General features: G+C 47.3%; 1 protein-coding gene across 1 annotated transcript in view; it reads right to left on the minus strand.

Annotated features, from left to right (window-relative positions):
• Window positions 1–8,019, minus strand: part of EVPL (envoplakin) — a 35,724-nt gene extending 27,705 nt beyond the window's left edge. The window contains exons 1-3 of the mRNA XM_074970824.1: window positions 8,003–8,019; window positions 599–698; window positions 63–217 (exon numbers count right to left, since the gene is read on the minus strand). Coding sequence (XP_074826925.1) covers window positions 63–217; window positions 599–676 — 233 coding nt within the window. The 5' untranslated portion in view covers window positions 677–698; window positions 8,003–8,019. The remainder of the gene's footprint in view (window positions 1–62; window positions 218–598; window positions 699–8,002) is intronic.
• Window positions 8,020–23,153: the final 15,134 nt, after the last annotated feature.

Here is a 23,153-nt window from a genome sequence, read left to right on the forward strand (position 1 = left end):
TTCATCCCAGCTTTGTGCCCAGCCCAGAGGAGAGCAGCATGAGACATGCATTCTCCACTCACTCTTTTTCTATTTCGATGGCTTGGGGATGCTTCAGCCTCTTTGCTTTATCCACATCCAGGAAGAGGTCCTTCAGTAGGGTCTCAGCTTCCTTCAGGTTTTTCGCATTCTCCTGTTGGAACTCTAAAGCCTTGTTCTGCTGGTAGTTACTTATATCCTGTCATCCAAAGAGAACAGCCACAAAGCCCCCCAGAGGCCAGATCCCAGGATTAGTTTGCAATCGAGAGATCTAGGTCAGAGCATTGATACAGGGTGTGATCTCTCCGAACGCCTGGTTTTCACAGGCTCACCTAGTGAGTCTACCCTATCATCATCTAGGTCCCTCTTTTATCTGTAAGTGATCCAGGCTCAAAGTTATCCATGAAGGCATTGCCTAGATGCCATGATTGATGCAAGCACCTGCACAACTGTCGTTGGTACTGCATTTCATGGCATCTCGCTGCCTCACTACACGTTGCCAAATGCTGATGTCCTTACTCCCCACCAGCACCTTTGTCTCATGCCTACATTGCCACCCTTCTCTTTGCCCAGCAGTTACCTGCTTGAGCTTGGCCTGTGTTTCCAGAATATCCTTTTCCACCTGGTCGGCATTCTTCTGCATGCGGGAGACGAGCATGGCCAGCTCATTGGTCGAGGACCTGAAGTGAAGTAGAAACAAGCAAGTAGATAAAAGCAAACCACCCTTGCAGAGGTGGGTCTCACTCACTAGCTGGAGCCCTTCTAAACAGCCACACGGATGTGGGTTCATCAGGCCCGTTACCATCTGATTCTCTCAGGCTCCAGGAAACTCAGGTCTACGAGGCAGCAAAGGGGAGTGGTCCATGCAGTCCCAGGTTTAGTTCAACATTGTGCACGAACCGTCTTACTCCATTTTCCGCCTCTGCCGTCTCTTTTGAGTGCTTTTTGCACACAAAGTGCTGCTGGTGTGTTTTACAGCAGCTCTTGGTGTGGTGAGATTTAGACTTTTGGAGTTGGAGAGTTAACAATGCCATAATATCGTTCTGTTGGGACAAGCAAGGCCCCTGCCATTTCCCTGGATTCTTGCTAGGGCAGTTGCAATCTCCTGCACATTTCACATCACCAGCTGTGGTAATGCCACCTTTTGGATCCTTGTGCACCGTTCACCACTGCATCACTCCAGCTGATGCAACCCAGCTGTTTTCAGTGCAGTTTCACCGGTGTATAACTGGAGTCATGCAGGAATGAACCCGGTCCCTTGTGTCTGTAGCCAGACCTCCCTGCTGGGCTTCCTTCAGATTGCCGCACACGATAAGCAGATTTCACTGCCATCCAATTTCCATTTATTACCTTCACGTTCCCTATCCCATTTAATGTGAAAACCCTGGGAATGCACTCAGGCATTGTTGCCCTTGCATTATAGAGTGCCCTCACATGGTACTGTGTGGGACCCATCCAGGCAGAGCCGGCTCTGCCGCCCTCAGCAAGCCAATAAATGCCTGTCCCTCCCAGCCCTGCGGTTATCCACAGTTACTGAATATTTTGCTGCTTCTGATCGTTTCTGCCCTAGGTGAACACCTGCTTCACCTCCAGGGTGGAGATGGTGCCACTGACAGGCAGAGAGCTGCACCATGAATACGCAGCTACACACTTACGGAGACATACAATATTCACCTGTCAGGCATACAAACACAAGCTTTGTTCAGAGACACACATGCATCTGGGTGCACTTATGTACTAGCTGTACACACACAGGGCCAAAATCAGCAGTGATGTAAACAGTGATGTCAAGTATATGTCAGCTTCCTGGTCAGAAAACAGGACTCCAGTACCATAACCAGCAGTGATCTTGCACTCAGTGGGTGCTGAAAATGAATGTAACTTTCAGCCTGAAGAAATGGAATGGTTGGTGTAGTTGGAGAGGACTGCACAAGTCAAATTCGGGGGCTGCTTCTTAAGCGCTGGGGATGGTGCAATCTGCATAAAGCCTTGTGTAGGGGTGGGGATGGGGAGACACACACAAATGAGTAGCATGGGGGAAGGTTGGCCCTATAGATGTAAGTTACATTTCTTGGCTAGTTACATCTGTTTACTGGCTAACTTACACCCAACATGTAATACACCTCACCAATGAATCTGGACCAAGAACGTTCGTGGGAGTTGTACCTGCTTTCACCAGAGCTGCATTCGGCCCAAAGGTGACACGAAAACATAATAGAAACATACAGCCAGCTACCTAGATTCACTCAGACATGCACCCACGCCAAGACACAGAAACATACATTGCAGCAGTCAGAGATGTGGTTCTGTCTGAGAAGCGCATGCACTAACATGCATTAGACACCTACACACATTCAGCGACAGGTACGCACTCACACAATCAGCCAGAGGCGCACACTCATTCATCTGCTCCGACACGCCCTGAGCCATGTGCCCACTCCAAGATGCCTTTCTAGCTCATGCTCAATTCACACTAGCTTTCTCATTTCTCACTCAATCGGTTTGCTTCACCCCTTCTTTTTATTTCTCAAGAGTGTAGCATAGCCCGCGGTTTTCAGCATCGGCCTGAGAATCAGCAGCTCCTGATTCCCTCAGTGGCTTTGGGCAAGAGTCACAGCACCTCTGTGCCTCAGTTTCCCCTTCTGTAAGAGGGGGGAAATGAGCCTGAGCTGACTTACTGGGGGATTGTGAAGACTAGTGTGTGCAAAGCTCTTGGAAAGCTGTAAAGTGTTGTTCTCCTCTGTGTAGTTCAGCCCCGCTTCCCCGGTGGGAAGTGCACTTTGTCCCGCGGATCTCACCCCCATGTGACACACATGTACGCAGAGAACACATGCACAGCATGTCTGTGAAGCAAGACTCGCGGGATAAATTGCAGAACCCTGGGATAAATTGTGGAAGCTGCAGCCGTGGGCCTGTCCCGTGCACCTGGCTAGACAGTAGGGACTGAGGGGGACTTTAAAGGAGCAACCAGCCAGGAGCCTGTCCCTGTTTCCTGCTTAGTCAGTGCATGTACCAGGCTGTTTTTTTTCATTTTTCAGTCCATTACACAAGATCCTCACTCTTCACTGACACCCCTGGCAGCTCCCCTTCTCTGGAATGAGGAGGAGCTCTGAGAGCAAACACTTGAGCACCACCCAGGATTCCTGCCCTGGCTCTCTGCTCAGGGAGGGGACCATGACTCACTGCCTTGCTGCATGTCGAGACAGAGCAGTGAGTGAATTGTTCCGAATTCCGCTTTTGCATTTCTGAGCCAGCTGGTATGGGCAGGGGAAAGTCACCCCTGTCCTTCTGAATAACAGCCCTCGAGATGGGCCTGGGCTAATCTCCCACAGCTGAACAGCCTTGAGCTTTGGGAGAGTCTGGATTTGGAGCCAGAATTTGCACTGACCCGTCTCGATACAATGGGCCAAACCAACACCATGTACCTGAATGCCACCCCCTACCCAAACTAGGGAGAGTTCCCATCCAGATCTGAAGTTTATCGCTTCTAATGAAAGGTAATTTGCTCATGGACTGTGAGGACTGCATTCCCTTCCAAACTGGCTTCAGAGCTGGCCGAATCACTTTATTCTCAGGCTTCATGGAGTATTATCTCCTTGTGTGCATTCAGGAAAACAGGAGAGGAGAAATCCAAAAGCCATCCTTCCTTGGGCCAGGAGACCACCAAGCCAGAATAATGGAAATTAGAGACCCAGCCATTCATCTAGTCCAACTACTCCCCACCCCCATGTAGCATAACTGTTCCCTACAGTGTACGTGAGAGGGCTTTGTACAATCTTCAGTTTAATGTTCCAAAGCCAAGGGGTTTGGGGCTCAGCCTTGCCTGTGCCAGGTCTAGACTGCTTCTGCAGTTGATGGCATTTGAGGCCTGGACTCAGGTGGTAGATGGGAGGTCACCTGATCCTCAGAGAAGAGGTGCTGTGTCTCATGAGAGAGACCTCCTGCTCAACCAGAGGAACACAGACTTGCAGGGAATAGGAAGGCTACAGCAGGAGATCTGGGATGAGAGAGGACCTGGGAAGGGGCTCTCCACCCCAGCCAGAGAGAAAGGAGCCACCTGCCATGAGGAACAGGGGCAGACAGACACCTTACGGGGAAGAGGTGTTAGGCAACACCAGGCAGAAGGACTTGGCTTTTGGAAAGGAACTATTGAGCCCAACAAGGGGCTGTATGAACTATAGAGTCTGGGTTGACACTAACCTGTTATTTTAACAGCACAGAACCCCGAGGAAGGGATGTACTTGTAGGATATGGACCGTGATCAGGGACCCCAGGAAAGGGACACTGAAGCAGCGGATAGGCCTGACATCAGGGCGGATTGCAGCCCTTCCCTTGAGAGACTGTTCTATTAACTGTTACATCTTACAGAAAGGCAATGCCAATTCCGCTCCGTCTGTGGTGATTACCCCTTTCAGATCTCCGGGCATTATGCTGCTATCCACTTCTGGCTGACTGTTTAGCTGCATAACTCAGCCTTTCCCCAGAAGTCACTCTCTCCAGCCCCGCTGACAGTTCCGGTTGCTCTCTTCTCCCCTGCTTCCATTTTGTCAATATCTTCTGACTACAGATGAAGCCTGGAGGATCAAATATCCTGGGGGCAGTCCCATATAGAGCCTAGCATTTATGATCCAGGTGGCGGGAAGCCTGGAAGCGAGGGTCCTCATGTTGAAAAGCTAAAGCATGGACTATTTGAGCCTGGAAAGAGACAAGTTGAACTAACGAATGGGGCAGGATATTCGGAGCCAGGAACCTAAGAGTGTAGTCCTGGACAAGTCATTTAATCTCATGTGGTTGTATTCTAACCTAATTTACTCAGGTGCAACTATGTTGACTGCAATAGGGATGCACCAGTGTTCCTGTTGGCAGAGGTTTATTTCCTCATCAGTGAGGGGGGATACTAATCTTCCCCCCTCACATGGGATGGTAAGGACTAATGCTTTGAAGGGATCAAGCACTATTCTAATTATTCTTTGGTTTACTCCCTAGGACACATCCCTTCTGTGAAGGAGGCCAGTTGTCCCGATGGGATAGTGTCTTTTTCTTTCTAGCAAAAACATGATCATTTCCCGGCTCTTACTTTAATCTGTCCTGCTGCACTTCAATAGGGCTACAAGCATCATTCCTATTCCCCTCCCCCAAATTCCCCTAGTAATTCCCCCTAACAATGGGCCATTTTCCTTGTAGTCCCAAGTGAAAGCTGCTGCTAATCTGTTTCATTCTGCATCAGGATCAAAGGAACGGATGGACACTGGAGAGCTCCCAAGCCTGCTTAGTGCTTAGCATCTTGGTATGAATAGGAGCCTCTCCTGTACACTGCATGGGCCTCTGCCTGCTGCATCCTGCTACAATTGATAGCCCAATCCTGCAAACCTTCCATAGGTCCTGCCTTGGTACCATACCGTTCTTCTTGTTCAAATGTGGCTACTCCAGAGAGGTGGTAGGAACAGGATACCCAGGGAAATCAGAGTCTGTTAACACCCAGGCTCACCCGGCCACTCCAGGACTCGTTGGTAGACACCTGAAAAACCTACCAATTCCCCGCACCCATGGCAGCAAGCTCTGCCAGACCAGATTCAATTCTCCCTCCTCCTGTGTTTGATCGTATATACAGCACCAGGCCTCCCTTGGGTGCTCTGAGCACAGGGTTGGGAGCCAGGAGACACTTAACTCTCACCAGGACGTAGGACAAGCCATTTGACCTCTCTTCCTTAGTTTCTTCATCTCAGACACAGGGATGATACTGACCAACCCCACAGGCTGAGGCTGGATTAGTTAACGTTTGTAAAACACTTTGGAGGTGCTAGGCATTATCATTTATCAATAGGCTGGTGCCCTTAAATAAACCTGAGCAGCCTGGCTTGATCTTCTGAGCAGGAGGTAGACTGTCCTGAGAATGGCTGCATGCCCCGTCACTCCACCCAGCACAGGAGGCAGGGCAGAGTCCCTGGGGTGACTCCTACCTCAGCAGAGTTGCAGCTGGGCAGTTTGGCCCAGAGTTTCTTACCCGGGAATATAGGGGCAATCTCAGACTGAGACAGTAAACTAGGTCTGGAAAAGCTTTAACAGCAGAAGTGCCCAGCTGACAGGTATTTGGATGGTTTAAATCAAATTTCAGAGGTTTCAATACAGCCTGGTCTGGCTGACATGGACAAGGCCAAATTGCTTCACAAACAGGTTAGAAAAAAGAAGATTGTAGAAATTTAGGCTAAAATACTCAAGCTGGGGGCCTCTGGGTAGGGATCTTATTGCAGAGCTAGGTCTCCAAGGGAGAGAGCCTGCAACCTTCCTCGTCTTCACTGTTAGCCGTGGGCGCTTGGCCCCTCAGAGACTCAGGGCTAGGCCACACTGGGCAGTGCTTTAACCTGGCTTGTGTGGTCATGGCAGAGCGCTGGGAGAGAGCTTGCCCAGCGCTCTAAAAAACCCACCTCCACGAGGGGCGCGGCTCCCGGCACGGTCTACACTGGCACGCTACTGCGCTGAACCTTGCTGTGCTGAGGGGGATGTTTTTTCACACCCCTGTAAAGTGCCCGTGTAGACAAGCCCTTAGGCTGTTGCGCTAGGTGCCGAGCGTTGGAGCCGGGGGCTAACGTGAGACAGCACATTGGCAAATGTAGGATTTAGTTAAGTGCCTGTTTCTTTAACCTGGTTATAGGAAATCTGGGGCCCATACACACTGGCCCGCTTAATCAGGGTACAACCAAATTGAATAGCTGCTTTTAAACACTGTAGTTATAGACATGTAGATGGGACAACCTGCTGGCCCTGGCTCTCAGAGCCCCCACTCTGCAGATCAGCTTTTCTGGTCAGGCCCCTTCTCGGGCAAACAGTGGCTGAGCTAACATGTGCAGCCCTGTACGATTTATGCTTCTGTAGAGCTACAAATGGCCTTGCTTTGTCCTTCCTCCCCTGTGGCCAGGCAGGGAGCAGCGTTTAAAACGAATCCCAGCAGCTGGAATACGATTCTGAGAAAACATGGCAGAGAGGGAGGAGGGTGGCAAACAGGCCTGAGCTGGGGTCTGCCATATGAATAAGGAAAAGGGCTCTCTTTACAAGGCCTCCCTCTCAAAGATGCCCAGGGAAGCCTGTACCTATCAGGAGCCCTCTGGGTTCCAGCTTAAAGACCCCCAAAAGAAGCAACCTCTGCCACCCTATTACATGGCTGTAGCCAGAATGAATTATACCCACAATTTACAGCCCAGCCCATCCACCTCCTGTTTCATTCAGCCAAGAGCAGGGGAACTCTGAGCTGAGGGCCAGCTGGACCCTTTGGTTTGGGTTCCTTTCCTGAAGGTTTTAACGTTCTCTTATGTCCATCTCAGCTTGTAAGGCAGCATCACCCCAGCATCTGCCACCTACCGCTGGGGCTGTACAGGCTGGAGACACTGAAAATGGTACACTGAGCTATTAACAGTCTAGCTACACCTTGATAAGCTGAAGTTCGTCTGCCTGAGAACCTGTCTTGGAAACAGGCAACAGCCATGTCCAGAGGCTGCCTCTTGCACTACAGCCTTCCATCCGCTTACCTGAATTAAGGTCATGCCTCCCCCTTCCAGGTGGCTAATCACTGCAATCTCTCACATGCATCTAGAGCTTTAAAAAAGCTTATGCTGTAATAAATTTGTTAGTCTCTAAGGTGCCACAAGTCTTCCTGTTCTTTTTGCGGATACAGACTAACACGGCTGCTACTCTGAAACCTGTCACAAACTAGATGGTGTTCAGACAGGAACCGTGCAGCTACCTCTGGGGTGGAGTGCCAGGGAGACAATCAGTGCACAGCCGATAGAGGGAGGGGAGATTTTGGCTAAGTTTCCGGGCAATTCCCAAAGAGAACCTTGTTTGTTCAGGTCTCAGTAGGAAGATCTTCCCTCTGTGCTACTCTGTACATCCTTGTTTATTCGGAGACCACCTCTTCCCTGGATACCTTTTCTCCCATCCGTGCTCTAACCCCATCAGAGCTCGGAGAGGATCCAGGAGTCACACTTACTTGGTTTGCTTGATTGGAGGTGCTTTGCTTGGGGAGCCCTTGCCCACTCCCTTGAACATCTTGGCAGGAATTTAGTTCCCTTCCTGGTGTCCACAGAGCTTTTCAGGGCACAACCTCTCTGCTCTAGTCTGCCGAGATGGAATGACAGGCTCCAGCTGGGAAGGTCTGATGGGGGTTAAAAGAGCAGTTTCTGGGTGGCTCCTCCCCAAGCAACCGGTGATCCAGAAGCAGGGATAGAGCCTGGTTTTAAAAATGACTAGCAAAACCAGTTTGTGGTGGAAAGTGCAGAGCCCCGGAGGGAGAGCTTGCGACCCCGCCCTGCTTTTCAGAGGAATGTTTCTCTGCACACGCTGTCTGGCACAGTCAGACACAGGTTTCTCTCAGGTAGAGGGGAAGAATCCTGCCTCATCATTAGCATAAAAGAGGATGAGTCCAGCAACTCCGCTGCAGTTGATTAAATGTCAGTTCTAAGCTCTTCCCTACCGATTAGGAACATCATTTATTGAAAGGAGGAAAGGGAAAGCAGCTTCCCAGTTAGGCAGCAATACTGGTGCCTTTGGACCTTTCGATCAAGTAGTTCAATTGGTTCTGAGTTCTGTTCCCAGCTCCGCTGCAGACTCACTAGGTGAACTTGGACAAGCAATCCAGCCTCTCAAAACGGGGGCTAATGCTCCTGCTTTCTCTCACAGGTACGGCAGCCATCCTACTTACCAAGAAAGGCCCGAGGGGAATATATAGACCAAGCCTCCCTTTTAAAGGGCTGTCACCCACAATGTGTTATGTACACTACAAAATCATACATTTCTATTACAGCATCTGATCCTTTACTTCGTTGCTGGAAAACACTCTCCTCTAGTCAGCGGCTTCTTAATAAGGATCATGGGGCATAAGGCACCAGCTAAATAGCACCCCTTAAAACCAGAATGGGTGGCAACCCCAACTCCGAGGAGTGTTGAGAAGCTGGAGGCAGTGTTTCTGAAGCACCATACATAAAACCGAAGGGCACGGTATTATTCTAGCGCAGGGCTCACAGTCACATTGGAAGGCCACGTGTAATACAATTTAAAATATGGCTCCTGCTAAGCCAGCTAATAAAAATGGATGGGGTGGCGGGTGTGGATGTGGGATTAAAACGGTTCAAAAAGGTTTGTTTTTTTTTAAATGATGTTTACCACTAGGTCAAAGAAGACTATAGATTGGTTTAGTAGGAGCCATAGGATGCAATCCTGGCCTCACTGAAGTCAATGAGAGTTTTGCCATTGATTTCAATAGGGCCAGGATTTCTCCCCCGGTTCTTAGACAGAACTGGAAGGCCAGTGTAAATTGGCCTTGGTAGCATAATCCTTCCTTGAGCAACAGAGTGTACTGTGGAGACTCTGTACTCCCCAGAAGACTCTGCACAGTGGTACAGAAGCCCCTGCTTTTTATAACTTGTATTACAATAGCATCTAGGGGTCCCCATTCAGATAAAAGTCCCATTTAGAGGGAGTGATGCCTAATGGATAGAGCCCTGGACTGGGACTTGGGAGAGCTGTGTTCTATTCCCATTTCTGCCACTTGCATGTGGGTGACCTCGGACAAGCCACGGCTTCTCTCTGTACCTCAGTTTCCCCATCTGACCTCCTTTGTAAAGTGCTTTGAGACCTCTGGATGATAAGATATTATTACTGGGCCAGTTACTGCACAAACACCTAGTAAGAGCCAATCCCCAGTCTGAGACGCTTATAGTCTAAATTATGTGTCTTAAAAATGGAAGGAAATCTGAAAATCCACCAAAAGGGGAGATTTTTTAAGGCATTTAGGGTCTGATTCTCCCATCTTGGCCCTTGTGCTGTCAATTGCACTTGCACAATGAGGGTGTAAAACATGCTCAGTCCCATGTGATTGCATTTTGCACCCACTTTCCACAGGTATCTTGGGTTAAAATTTATACAAGTCAGTGGAGACTCAGGCCCCTTGCTATTCAAGGGGTAAAGCTAGGGCAAATATGTACTACCAGAAATACTTTTTGAACGTTGTACAGGCACAGAGGGGATGGGGGCAGAGGCAGAAATACAAAAAAAATAGTCAGATAGCTGGACATGCTTTCCAGGGCTGCTCCCCTCCCAGAATATTTTCACCTCTAATCAATCAGTCACTTGTCAGATGGGAGTGCAGAGGCAGAAATTCCTGATCTGCTGGGCTTTAAGTTACTAAAATGTTTCTCTGTCTCTCCACAACACACTCAACAAAACGCCCCTGCACTTTTCTCCCCAGCTGGATCCAATCTTGGATTGAGCCCTCTTTTAAAGAAAGCCTCTTGACAAGAGAATGGCCCTATAAACACCTTTCCGCCCCAGCAGCAGGACGCACCTGTCCCACACACAGCAGGCATGCGGGGAGAAAGAGAAACACAGGGCTAATCTCAGAATCAGTGCAAAGAATTACAAGCATCTCAGCCGAGCGCTCTTTGCCAGCTAGGTTAGGGCGTGGCACTGATCGGAGAGAACAGCAAACCATGCTCCACTATGCAGTTACTGGAGTCATTTTCAGTGGCAAGAATGGGGACCTGGCCATGTGCTGAATGGTTAGCCAGAGAGTGGTGCTGCCTTTGAGCCAGGTGGCAACTGGTAAAGATATCGATGTAACGTGTTGGTTAACAGACAAGACTTTGGCTTGTACTGCTTGAAAGAGGAAGCCCTTCTCTTTGGGAGCCCCAGTGAATGCTGAGTATTAATACAGCAGGTTTAAGACAAACAAGACATGCCCCCTCTTCCTCACTCCTTGTGGGTGAGTTACACCACTGGGAGCGCATGGAAGGACGGGCCTGAAATTGTTCCTGGGCCTTGAGTGGAGCATACATGAGAAGAGGAAGGTTCCTGCTTTGCCCTCTGCCCACCTCTGGCGTGGGTCAGTCTGTCTCTTGAGGCCTGATTCTACCACCATTGCTCATGCTGAATTTCCATTGAACCCAATAGGGACTCTGGCTACTTGCAAAGAACTGTATGGCTTGCTCAGAACAAAGGTTGGTAGAACCAGGCCCTTAGGCCCAGCTCCTCAAAGGTATTTAGGGCCCTAACTCCCATTTATTTCCATGGGAGATATAGATATATTTTTGAGGATCTTGCTGAGTTCCCCACAGTGAATCAGTGAAGGAACCAGGGATAAAGCAAGACCCCCTTATCTCTCATTTTCAGTTTTATCTACCCCCCCCCCCATTTCTCCCTTAATTACTCCCCCTTCGGCTGTTCTTACCCTCCTCTTCGGGCCTAGATAAATATTTCTTTCCTTTGGCTAGTATCCCTCATCCGCTGCAGGGAGCGTTAGGAGACCTGGAGGAGAAAGGTGGCAGCAGTTCTTTTCATGAGATATCTTTAGTCTTTGGACTTCTCACCTGTGGCTGGTGCAGCAGTTTTTCTATTCTGTGAAATCTAGTTTTGACTTTGGTAAAGTTGTGGGTATATTTAGTGCTCATGGAAGCAAAGGGCTGAGAGCAGGGGGAAGATCCAGGTCTGCTGGGGACAGATGCTAGATGTGGTATTGGAAATGGTCCTTTTAATTGGTTTAGCTTCCCCCACAGGAAGTCTGGGGGAGGGAGGCTGCAGCAGCCCCTGTGCTGGTAGGTAGAGGCAGTTGGAACCTCATCACAGAAGACAGAGGATCTCATTCAAGCACCTAGGGCGCAGTGTGATTACTGAACAGCACCTTGGGCTTACACCTTACAACAGCACCTTATATCACTGTGCCAAAGCACCTCAGGTCCTGACCTGTATCAACCAGTGCTGATGAAGTTGTAGGCCTTTCTGGGCAGCTGCGATGGTTTTGTAATACAGCCATAGACCAGAGAGGAATGGTTAATGCACATTTTTACACACTCCTAATGCCTAGAGGCCGAGTCGACATTGGAATCTTATTCTGATAGACGCTGTGCAAACATAAGGTGGCATGATCTTTATTTAAGAAGGAAACACAAGCTTGTTTGTGGGCTTCCCAGGTGAATTACCACTGAAGTGCAGAGGGGATGTCTAAAATCAAGCCAGGGAAGCTGCTGTACATAATGGCTGAGGGCCTTGGTTCTCCTGACACTGTTTTTATGGTTACACTTCCACCCTCGCAGAGCCACACGCCCAGGATGCTACACAGCTGGAGGTGTACCAGTGCATTCCGGAAGTGACAGTGCCCAGGAAGGACGAGATCATTTCCAAGGCAAAGTACTTGGAGGGTGGGGTTAGGACAACTGGCTGAACTGGTGCAGCTGTAGTGCCTGTAACTCCCTGTGCAATGGGCAGAAACCGTTGTAGGCTGCACCGGTTCAACAGGCCCTGACTTACCGTAACTCAGCACAAGTGTTACAAACAGGCCTTGTAAACCCCCTGGCGCCACTGCTGAGTGTGGGCACAAGGCAGCAGGCAGACACTCTGAGCTCGTGCCTTCCAGCCAACGCTTTCCTGCAGCATCTTTTCCCCTCCTACAGACAGTATGATAGCACTGTAGGGGATGTTTGACATCAGGGAGCAGAATCGGTTCAGGCACAGGGAGCCCAGGGCCAAACACTGCAAGGAGGTTTGGCATCAGAAAATGGCAATCAACTGGGAATCGGGTGAACCTTTAATAAGTATGGCAGGGAGCGTATCCTTCCCAAACATGGCAAAGTCCTGCCATCTCTTGGTGGCAGAGCGTGATGGGGCGCCTGCCCCACACTGGGCTCTAAGGGGTTAAGAGAGCCCCTGGGGAGGCTGCATAGGAGGCAGCCAATCAGAGAGGGGCTGTGCAGACCCATATCAGAAGGGCTGCAGAACAGAGCAGCAGTCCCTGGAGCTCGAGGAGGGAGATGGACCGACTGCCTGGCAGGCTGAAGACAGCAAACACCCTGGACAGAGCAGTGCTGCTGGCAGAGACCCAGGGAGCTAAAGGCAGCTCCTGATGGGCTGCAGAGATCTGCAGGCTGAGGTCCTGATGCAAGGGCAAAGAGGGTGCTGGGGCCATGGGGAAGTGGCCCAGAGAAATCTACTGAGTCAGAGGGGGTGCCACAAGCAGCGGCCATGTACAGGGTCCCTGGGCTGGGACCCGGAGTAGTGGGTGGGCCCGGGTCCTCCCCCCCCCACTCGTCACCGAGGAAGTAGGTGGACTAAGGAACTGTGACACTCCCTGGAAGCAGGGGGAGCAGAGTACGGCATAGGGGTTGTGTCACGAAGACGACGCTGAGGTCCTGGGAATGACGTGGGTCCCTGGAGCAGAAGTTACGATGGCAAGATGCCACCAGAAGAGAGCACACTGGCTAGCAGAGCTGATCCCTGGGACATCCAGCAGGGGGTGCTGCAGTGGTGAGTCCCAGACCATATCAGAAACACAAAACCAACCCTGGACTGGAGCTGGGAACAGCCCATTTCTGTGGAGAGTTAGTCTGCTGGTTATATTACAAGTTGCTTGGTATTCAGATATGCTGAAACATTCCTAAAATAAGCACTACACCAGCTCTTCCAGACAGAGTTGATACCTCAGAGGTATCAGGGAGCCTATGGGCTCTCTGAATTTGCGGGGATTGGTACTACTGCCCTCAACCAGGAAGTACCTGCAGAGGTTTTCTTAATGATGGAGCTACACTATTTGCATTTTTATTTGGCCTTCAAGGGTAAGGAATCTCCAATTGCTTTACCCAGTTAGTGATATAAGGTACACCCAACAATCTCCATTAGAACATAAGAACAGCCATACTGAGTCAGACCAAAAGTCCATCCATCTAGCCCAGTATCTTGTCTTCAGACAGTGGCCAATGCCAGGGAATAGCAATAGTTAATACATCTAGTGATCTGGGTACAGACAGCAGAGCTAGCCAGGAAATCTTATTCCTCTCTCCATGAGAGTTCAAGACTGACTTTCTTCCCCATCCCAGATTTTAAACCAACAGTTGAAATCTCAGACATTTTGGTGACTGGATAATTGGACTCGCAGTGAGTAGCGACTTACTCCATGAGCAGTCTCAGTGACTTCAGTAAGACTCTTCACAGAATTAAGGGCTACTCAGCAGGAATAAGGTAACCGCTTCTAGTCCTTTGACCCCAAAGGGGCAGGGGGTGGTTCAGGAGTTCATCCCAGGGAGAACCGCATAGTATGGTACGCAGGTGATCTGCTGGGAAAAGAGCTGACAAAGCTGAACTGGCCAAGGGCTGTTGTGGGAAAAGGAGGTGCTTGGAGTAGTGAGTCTGACCAGCCACTATAGCACCAGGGCACGGTCTTCCTCCCCGCATTGCATTTCAGAAGCGACTCCAGCAAGAGTAATGGAGTTACCCTCAGCGGAGGCTGACACAATCAGGCCCCTTGTCTAATCTCGAGGACACCCGTTTACAGCGGGGACACTTTTCAAAAGCACTGGAGTGCTTTTCAAAAGCACTGGAGCTAGAATCCTATTGAATTTCTATGGCACTTGGGCTAAAACTCTCAAAAGCTCCCAAATCACCCAGGCGCTGGTGTCTCCATTTCTGCCAGCTTTGTAAAGTTAAACAGATGCCAGCCCTGGAGCATAGCATCTGCCTGCAGTGCCTGTCATTTCTCCTCCCTTTTTGTCCCCGCAGTGCTGTTTTCATTCAAGCCAACAGGAACCCTTACAAACTAGCTCTAAGAACAGCCAATGTATTAAAATTGCTGCACCAGTAAGAAAACAGGACACCTATTCTTTCTCTGTCTTGCCATCATTATGCAATTTAAAGTCTCCAACTGTTCAAGTCATTTCTTTCCCCCCTTTAACAATTGGAAAGTCCAAAAGCAGCAGCCCTACGGGAGATAAAGACTAGGAGATTGCAGGATTGATTTATTCAGTGCTCAGAGCAGCATGAAAGTGATTGAGCGCAGTGCTTTGATTTCTCTCAAGCTGATCAAATGCTGGACTAAGGAGGACACAGCAGAGTTTTACATGGTTGCAAGACAGACCCCCAGGGATGGATTCAGCCTGGAAATTGAACTAGCCTTCTTCAAAGACAATAGTTCCTCTGGTGAAGTTCAATGTCTCAGTACAATGAAGTGAAGAGAAAGGCAGACTTAGAAGACTGAATTTCCCGCCACCTCTAGCTGCACTTCGCAGGCCTAATCTAACCCCCATGAAGGGCTTCTATTGACTTCAGTGGAGCTTGACCCTACACAGCAACGAAGTCAAGCTTTATTGCAAGCTGGATCAAACTCTTGGGCCCTGAAGAGTCTTTTCCAGACTCCAAAAAAGGAGCAGAATCCATTCAAGCAGTGTTCTTTTAAGGCCCTGTGGCTCATCCACCACATAACGGGCGCTTTACTTGCCAGTATTGGCTGCAGATGGGTCTTCCATTGGGTGTGCCCTTGCATCCCTCCCCCTTTCCAAAAATGATCAGAGTCTGACAGACTGGCTAGCACTGCCGGTTTGACAAGAGAACGGTTTAATGCTTCGCACAGGATTGAGCCCGCCTCAGATCCTCGCTTTCTCAACTTGCACTTGAAAAGACAAGGTATAAAAACAAAACCAACAAAGCAGTCTGTGGATGCAGAGCGTGTGACACTGGATGCAGATCGGCTATTGCTCTTCCACTCCAAAACCTGTTCAGTGGAACAACCAAATCCTGCTCCCTCTTGCTTCTTCACGCAACAAAATTATTTCCAACACCCCATCTATTAGTGGCAATCCAGCCTTTTAGGCAGCCTACAGGCATCAGAGCAATTTCCACATTTTTGCCCAGCATCTCTCATGCACCCCCTGCCCTTTGATCATTTCGCCTTCCCTCACTCTCCTCCCATCCTAAGCCTTTGAGCTTGCGGCCAGGACATCCGCCTGAATTCTCCATAGCTCCTTGTGCCATAGCTTGATGATTATTCGCCATCAGATTGCAAGAAGCCACACTCTTTGCCCTCATTTAGGAGGCTGCAATAGTGCTGAATGAATCCAGTAATATGTTGCACATCTACCGCAGCTTGCAGCAAAGGATCTCAAAACACTTTGGAAAACTTGCCTCTGTTTAAATAGTGTTAGATGGTGCCTGCCTGTATCACATGGCTTGGCATTCGTTGACCAGCTTGCTTATTTATGTGAACTGTCCCATGAACTTGGTAGAGAGATCTGCTCCAATCAAGGTGTGACCTAAGCCAATTAACCATACAATGGGAGAGAGAATTAAACCTTTAGGCCAGATGTCCATGCACGCCTCAAGCCGGTTAGTGCAACATTCATGTGCAATGGAAGGCAAATGGAGTAAAAAGTGCAGTTCAAAGGAGGAAGTTGGCATTAGGATTATTCTGAGAGAACCTGTGAAATCAATATCTTTTTGTAGACCCAATGCTTTCCGATAAAAGACAAATATTAATACCTAGCTCTTATCTAGCACTTTTCATCAGTAGATCTCAAAGCACTTTACAAAGGTAAGTAGCATTAGCTCCATTTTTAAAATGGGGAAACTGAGGCATGGGGCGGGGACGTGACTTGTCCAAGGTCACCCAGCAGGTCAGTGGCAGAGCTAGGAATAGAAGCCAGGTCTCAAATCCCAGTCTGTTGTGCTATCCACTAGGACACACTGCCTTCTCTATAGAGGAGGCTGGCCTAAGCATTATTTGAGGATGTTATGTCAAGCCAGCAGATAGGCCAAGAAGGAATAAACCAGCCTGCAGTCAGTTCCATGCTGTGGAAAGAGACAGTAGATCAATCAGTTACTGACATATGGCCATCAGAAAGCAAGATGTATTCCCACCCTGAGGTAGATTTTGCTGCAAAGACAACAGAAATACAGGAGCTACTGGGTAGCCCCTGTATGCTTTGCCCAATTATGAAAGACACACACACAGGCACTCACAATGACGAGGAAGTTCTGGAAATGTGGCTCCATGGAGTAATCCAGTGGGGATCAGCCTTTCCCAAGAGAATAAATATGGGCCTGACTTGAATGGTTTACAGCCTAATACAAAGGGCAACAGTTTCAGGAAGGGAGGGCATGGGGCCATCATGGCTAAAGAGGCCCATTAAGGATAGTTTTGAAGGAAGAGAGTGTAAAATGTATATAGCAAACATAACAGATCAAAATCCAGAGTGCAGAGACAATGGTACCGCATGTTCCTTTGTGACTATCAAAGGTAACTATGGAAACAAGCCCATCATTGAATGCAATCCAGTATCAATTGATTCCTTGCCTCTGTGCCCCCCCCCCCAAACCACCTGACTGCTTGGGAGAATTGCCAATGGACAAACATGTGCGAGAGCAGATGGTGTTTCACTGGAGCTCAGAGGCAGCAGAGGGAGGGTTAATTACATCCATATGCACACTGGGCCCAGGGGCTGGAGTCCAAATGTGGTTTCATGGGAGGGGAAGTTAGTGATGATTTACTGAGATTTATTAACCTTTACCAGCTGAGTTCCTGTGGGCACAGACAATACAGAGGAAAAAGAAAACTCCCATGGGTGTCTCCCTCTGGGCTCCCTCTCCATTTTCTGCACTGCTGGGCACAGGTCAGAGAAGGACGACTAATGTGACATTTTTACACTTAAACTCAGGATGCCTAGAGTTAACAACATGAATCACACAGGGATGCATGTCCTGTACGTGTGCTCTTCCAGTGCCTTTCATCCGAAACCCTCTAAGTGCTTTCCCAACATTGGAACCAAAGGAGGAACGCAATAGCCTTCCCATTTTCCAAATGGGGAAATGGAGGGACAATGAGGTTAAAGAGCTTGATTTTTAAAGGGCTGCGGCTGAAGTGTTAATGATTGCATCATATTCCAATGGCAGAGAAATAGGCAGAGTAATTCATCCCCTGCCTCCCAGAATTGGTGGTCACCCCAGACTTCACTTGTTTCTGGTTAATTCATGGCTTTGCTTGGGAAAATTAAGCCCCCAGTCCCTCTTCTCAAAGCAGAATGCAAACATTCAAGACATACACATCTACCCATAGTACATCATCTTCCAGGCTTTAAATAGTCATACGCTGTCACCCCCATCAATGGGTGTCTGCTTTCCAGATTGACCATGGGGTTGGGAGCCAGGAACTCTTGAGTTCTAATTCTCACTGTTTGGCCCTGGGCAAGTGACAGTCTCAGAACTAGGATACCTCCCCACCTGCCCTGCAAGAGGAGCTATGAGAAAGCATATCTGCAAAGTGAGAGTTTTACTCTCAATAACTATTCTCAACATGGATGTCTAGACATGGATTGTGACAGTGAATTGTATTGTCTAGAGACCACCAGACCTTCTTTGAAAACAGAATATACCTTTTATAGTATGATGCAGCCTTAAATCAGTGGAACTGGAGTTATACCCAGACACTTGCACATTTTGCAACAAATACTGAATTTGCAACCTGATCTTCTATTCTTAAGATCCACTTCTGGATTATAGTGAATTATGTCAATCCCACGAGAGAAAGCAAGGGATTTAGAAAATTTTCACCCTGGTTTACATGACCAGCAAAGGATCAATTTACACAGAAGTTTGGAGAAACATTTAGGAGCACGGTTGAGGAGGACAGGCAAGATTACCAGCCCCGTAAGTCAAACTGATACTGCACTTGTGCTTTAATATCATTGGTATCCAAGACGCCACAAAGAGGGTAGGGAGATTGGAGCATTGATTCTACACTGGTGAAGAACCAAGACACTGCTATTTTGACTGTAAGCACTATGGGGCAGGGATGGTCTTTTTTCTGGCTGTGTAGAGCACCTAGCCCAGTGCGGTCCTGGTCCATGACTATGGCTTCTAGATGGTACCGCAATATGAATAGCTAATAATCAGCCAATAATTGGGATAGCTTTGCATCAGGACAGCAAAGCAGAACACAAAATCTCTATTGGAGGCAGGCACACTTAACAAAACAAAAAACACACAATGTTTTGCTGAACCTGTTCTCTTAGTCCAATGACAATGAAACATGAAAGGAGAGGTTTGTGCAAGGGAGAGGTGGTATCACAAACCTGTTCCACAGTACTTGTCCCTCTGCATATTTTCTACTGTTTTGGTTCTAGGTGAGGCAGCAAAGAAGAACAATTTGCAGAGGAGACTGAACTAGGGCTGGCTGGAAAACAAGAATTCTCTTTCATGAAAAAGCTTTGAGACTTTGACATTTGAACACCAGACTTTTTTTTGTGAGAAACACCCCACAATAGCCAATGATTCAAGACTTGAACCTGGGTCTTCCCCATCCCATGGGGGTGGCCTAATCCCTGGGCTATTGGCTACTCTGGGGTGTGGGTTTGTGTTTCCCCCTCCAGAAATTCCATCCTGGACCTGAGAAACCTTCCTATGGAAAATTGTCAAAATAAGGTTTCAATTTTTTATTAATAAAAATAAAAATCAGCATTTTCTAACAAACATTTAATAAAAAAATCCCCAGCCAGCTCTATTTAGGGCCCATGATTCTTTGCATGAATGTACAGACCTTTGCCGCCGGTGGTGTCCTTCCAGAGCAGAGTTCTCCATTGCCTCAGAGTCAATTATATTAGGCGGAGATAAGCTGCTCCACATGGAAATCTGACGGTAAAGGGGGAAGGAGGGGTACAGATGGTTAGCAGGAGCAAGTTAAGGTAGTCCATTTATGAGCAGTAGCTGTCTCATCATGTCACAATTTCTAACCAGCCTTTAATCAGAAGGACTGGAGTTGTGCTCCTGCAGTCAGCAGTGCTCACTGGTACCAGCTCTATTTCCTCAATAAAACACAGCGAGAGGGAGGGGAAGAGACTAATCATTTCAAAACAACTACTGACTGTTCCATGCAGCTGAAACAAAGCACAAGGGAAAGAGGAAGTGAAGTACATAGCACACAATGCAGCAGTCTAGAATTCTTTTGGAGGAACAACTGTTCTCCCATTCCCTCCAGCAGATTTCAAGTATCATTGCTACACTGGAACCTGCATGCTTTTATTGCTGTATTTGCCTCCCCAGTCAGAAGGGCCCACACCATTCAAGCATGGTTAACTCTCCCAAACAGACCTTGATGAAGGTATAGCCAAGGGAAAAAGCTCAGTCTCCGCAGAGTAAGGAATTTGGGTTGGCCTTGAGGTCATCTGCCTACATTCCATCGATTTCCCCTTATTAGTAGATTGTCTTCTCACCTTTAATTTTCTTCAGGCATCTGATAAGTGTGGAACTCGCTTGTGGCTGAGCGAACAGGCAACATCCCTGAGGACTGCAACATCATTCCACGGGCGGACACTGGATGTAGAAAACTACCTGCTACCCTCAAGGCTGCAACAATAACTTGTACTAGGGTCCCATACATTCCCCCAAAGCAGGTTCTTACCTGAAAGCATAGTGCCAGTTGCTACTACTCTTAAAAACAGCCAATCCAATACCTGATATAAGACAGGGATGACCACATGGAGTCAATATCAGAGCTCTAAAACTTTGAAGTTGCCGCATCATTAGATAAAAATCTAGACTTCAGTCTGGAGCATAATTCAAACGTAGCTGGCAGTTTAGACTCCTTGCCAGTCCAGTAAGGCTGGTGAAGAGTACTGTGTCCTTTAGGCAACAGCACACAAGCATGGAAGCTAATAAAGGCTTCTCCAGCAAGCTGGAGAAACAATACGCATGTTGGATCAACTGCCGGGGATCAGAAACATAGGCGAGTAGCTCTGTTGCAACATTGGCTCTTTTCAGCTGTAGGTGAAATGTGACAGGGTTCTCTGCGTTCTTGGAGAACAGAAGTAAAGTCGTCAAACCAGCTGGCAACTGTTCTCCACACAAAAATCCTCTTCTTTCCTTTTAAACAAACTGAGGAATTAGTTTGGCCTGGACTTCGGGTGCAAGAATGAACTTCAGGGGTAAATGAAACGTAACTAACTTCTACAACCCATCCCTTGGGCAATAGAAGACAAAACAGTCTCAACACATTATTCAACACAACCAGTGACCATGTGAGATCAGGCCCCAGCAAATAGGAGGACCTGAATAGGAAGCAGGGCAATAAGTGTTTTCATACACGGAATGCTCACCTGTCAAATGATGCCCTGTTTAAGAGGCTCTGCTCTTTGCCACTACCATATTCAGATAGGGATTTTCCATACCACATCAGAACAAAGGCCCACCTAGCCTCATCTCACCTCCAAGACTGACCATTACAAGAGGCTTCAAGGAAAGGTGGAACACTCCTGTAAAAAGACAATACCATAATCTGTCCAGGGGGAACCCAGGCAGTTACAGTAGCTATTATTCATGCCTAGTTTTTTGTTTTTTTTAAATTGTAAGGAGCGTTGTCTCAGTGAATTATGACGAGCTCCCCAGGTTAATAATTCTGTAAAAAACCTTATTTCTTTTAACCACTTTTAAAAATTTACCTTAAATTCAGCAATATTCCCCTTGCTATTGTGTTATGAGAAAAGCTAAAATTAAACCTCCTAATGAGCTTCTCTAGGTTATCCATCCATATGCCCCTGTGTCACTTCTTATTCCTGTCTTCTCTAAGGATTCCTAAAGCTTTTAAATCTCTTTATAGATGCTGTTCCAGAGCTATAATGATTTTCATTGGCCTCTTCTGGAGCTTTCCATTATTGCTGGATCCCTTTTGAGACAGGGTGATTAGAGATGAAGATAGCCTCCAATGGGCAGATGTACCATTCAGATTTTTATAAGTAAAATAGCATCAATTAGTCTTCATCCCTTTATTATAACCCAGCATTTTGTTCCTCTTGACTGATCAGTAGTTTTCATTTCACCCTTTATATTATACATTTCAGCAGTTGCTTTAAGCAAATAGGTTCTTCCAGCCAACAAATAGGTGGACAAGGAAAAATGCGTGTAGAATTAAGGTTCCTATGTCAACCTTTAAAATCTTTACATTTAACAACATTTTGCATGTGAAGTGTATTCTTCCCCACTAACAATTATACTGAAATTGTGTCTGGGAACTAGCTTGCACGATATCACTCAATTATTGCAAAGGTACTAAATGCTGCAAAGTGAACTCTGCAGTCTAAATAAGAGCAATTCAACGAACAGCTGTGTTTTGAGCATAGAACAAGTTCATCACTAGCGCCAGCAGCTAGTTTGTAAAACATTAAGCTTTGCTCTGATCACAAGAGCCCTGTACTATCTCTGATAAGAGAGCTGAAGGAAAGGTTCACATACCAGGGTCATAAATATCAGAACTGAATTCAGCTTTTTGCCTCTGGGTGTGCAAGCATTGTGAAGGTTTGGCAATTGACCACAGCTGACCAACCTACTCCTTTTACTCATTGCTGAGGATTTTGGCCCTTCCTTGCAGATTCTATTAGTAGATGCTTCAGATCCTTGATCAAAGACTGCCACACTAGTTTCCTTACGACCAATACTGTCAGACCTTAAGGCAGCAGTTCTAAATCCAGTCTTTGTGCTAGGAACTTCAATAAATTTAACACAATCTGGTTTTCATCTTGACAGCAATTACTAACTACTCAAGGGAAAGCAGTACATATTTTTACTATCTTTGGATATTTTCCTAGTGCTTCATCAGTTCCTTCTGCGTCATTCAAAAATGCAAAGAGCAACACACTGCTTATAAATCTAGGATCTATTTTTTTTTTTAATATGAACGCATTAAGAAGGAAAAGAACAAAGTTATATCTGATAATGGTGCACATTTGAGTCTTCATTGATTGTTCTTGATTCTCCAGTCACAGGATTGAATAGCCTCAAAGATGATAGCATGAGATTGATCTTCTGAAAACTCTTTAGGTAACGAATGCTCAGTGTTTCCTCTGCTTCATATAAACTACATGCCACAGAAATCAGGAATAAAACTTTATTATTTTAGGATTTCTTGTGTGTCCAAACTAATCAGTTGTGTGTCACAGGATGTTTAAAAAAGAGGCTAACTGCCTTTAACCATTTGTAACAGCAACCAATCAGAAACTGGCTTCAACCTAAGTTTCACTGGAATGAGGCCAGAGCCCCATAAACTTGGGGTAGGAGAAGACGAACAAACAAACAGTTTGCATTCCAAACAGAAAAATAATTCTCAAATTGATATAATGTAAAATCTGAAAAAGGAGAGAAGTTCAGAGCAAAGTACAGTCAAAGAAAAACACCATGAGGCAAGTTGCCAGAAAAGGGCTGGGTCAGTGTATCACATGACTATGTCTTCGTTCTAAATTAAACAAACAGGCTTTATGGAGAACTGACAAATCAGTGTTCTAGGACCACAACTGTTTTTGAAATTCCATCATTTGATAAATTAAAAAATATTCTTTAACATCCAG

Source organism: Natator depressus, chromosome 14 (genome assembly GCF_965152275.1).
Source record: "Natator depressus isolate rNatDep1 chromosome 14, rNatDep2.hap1, whole genome shotgun sequence".
Lineage (NCBI taxonomy): Eukaryota > Metazoa > Chordata > Testudines > Cheloniidae > Natator > Natator depressus.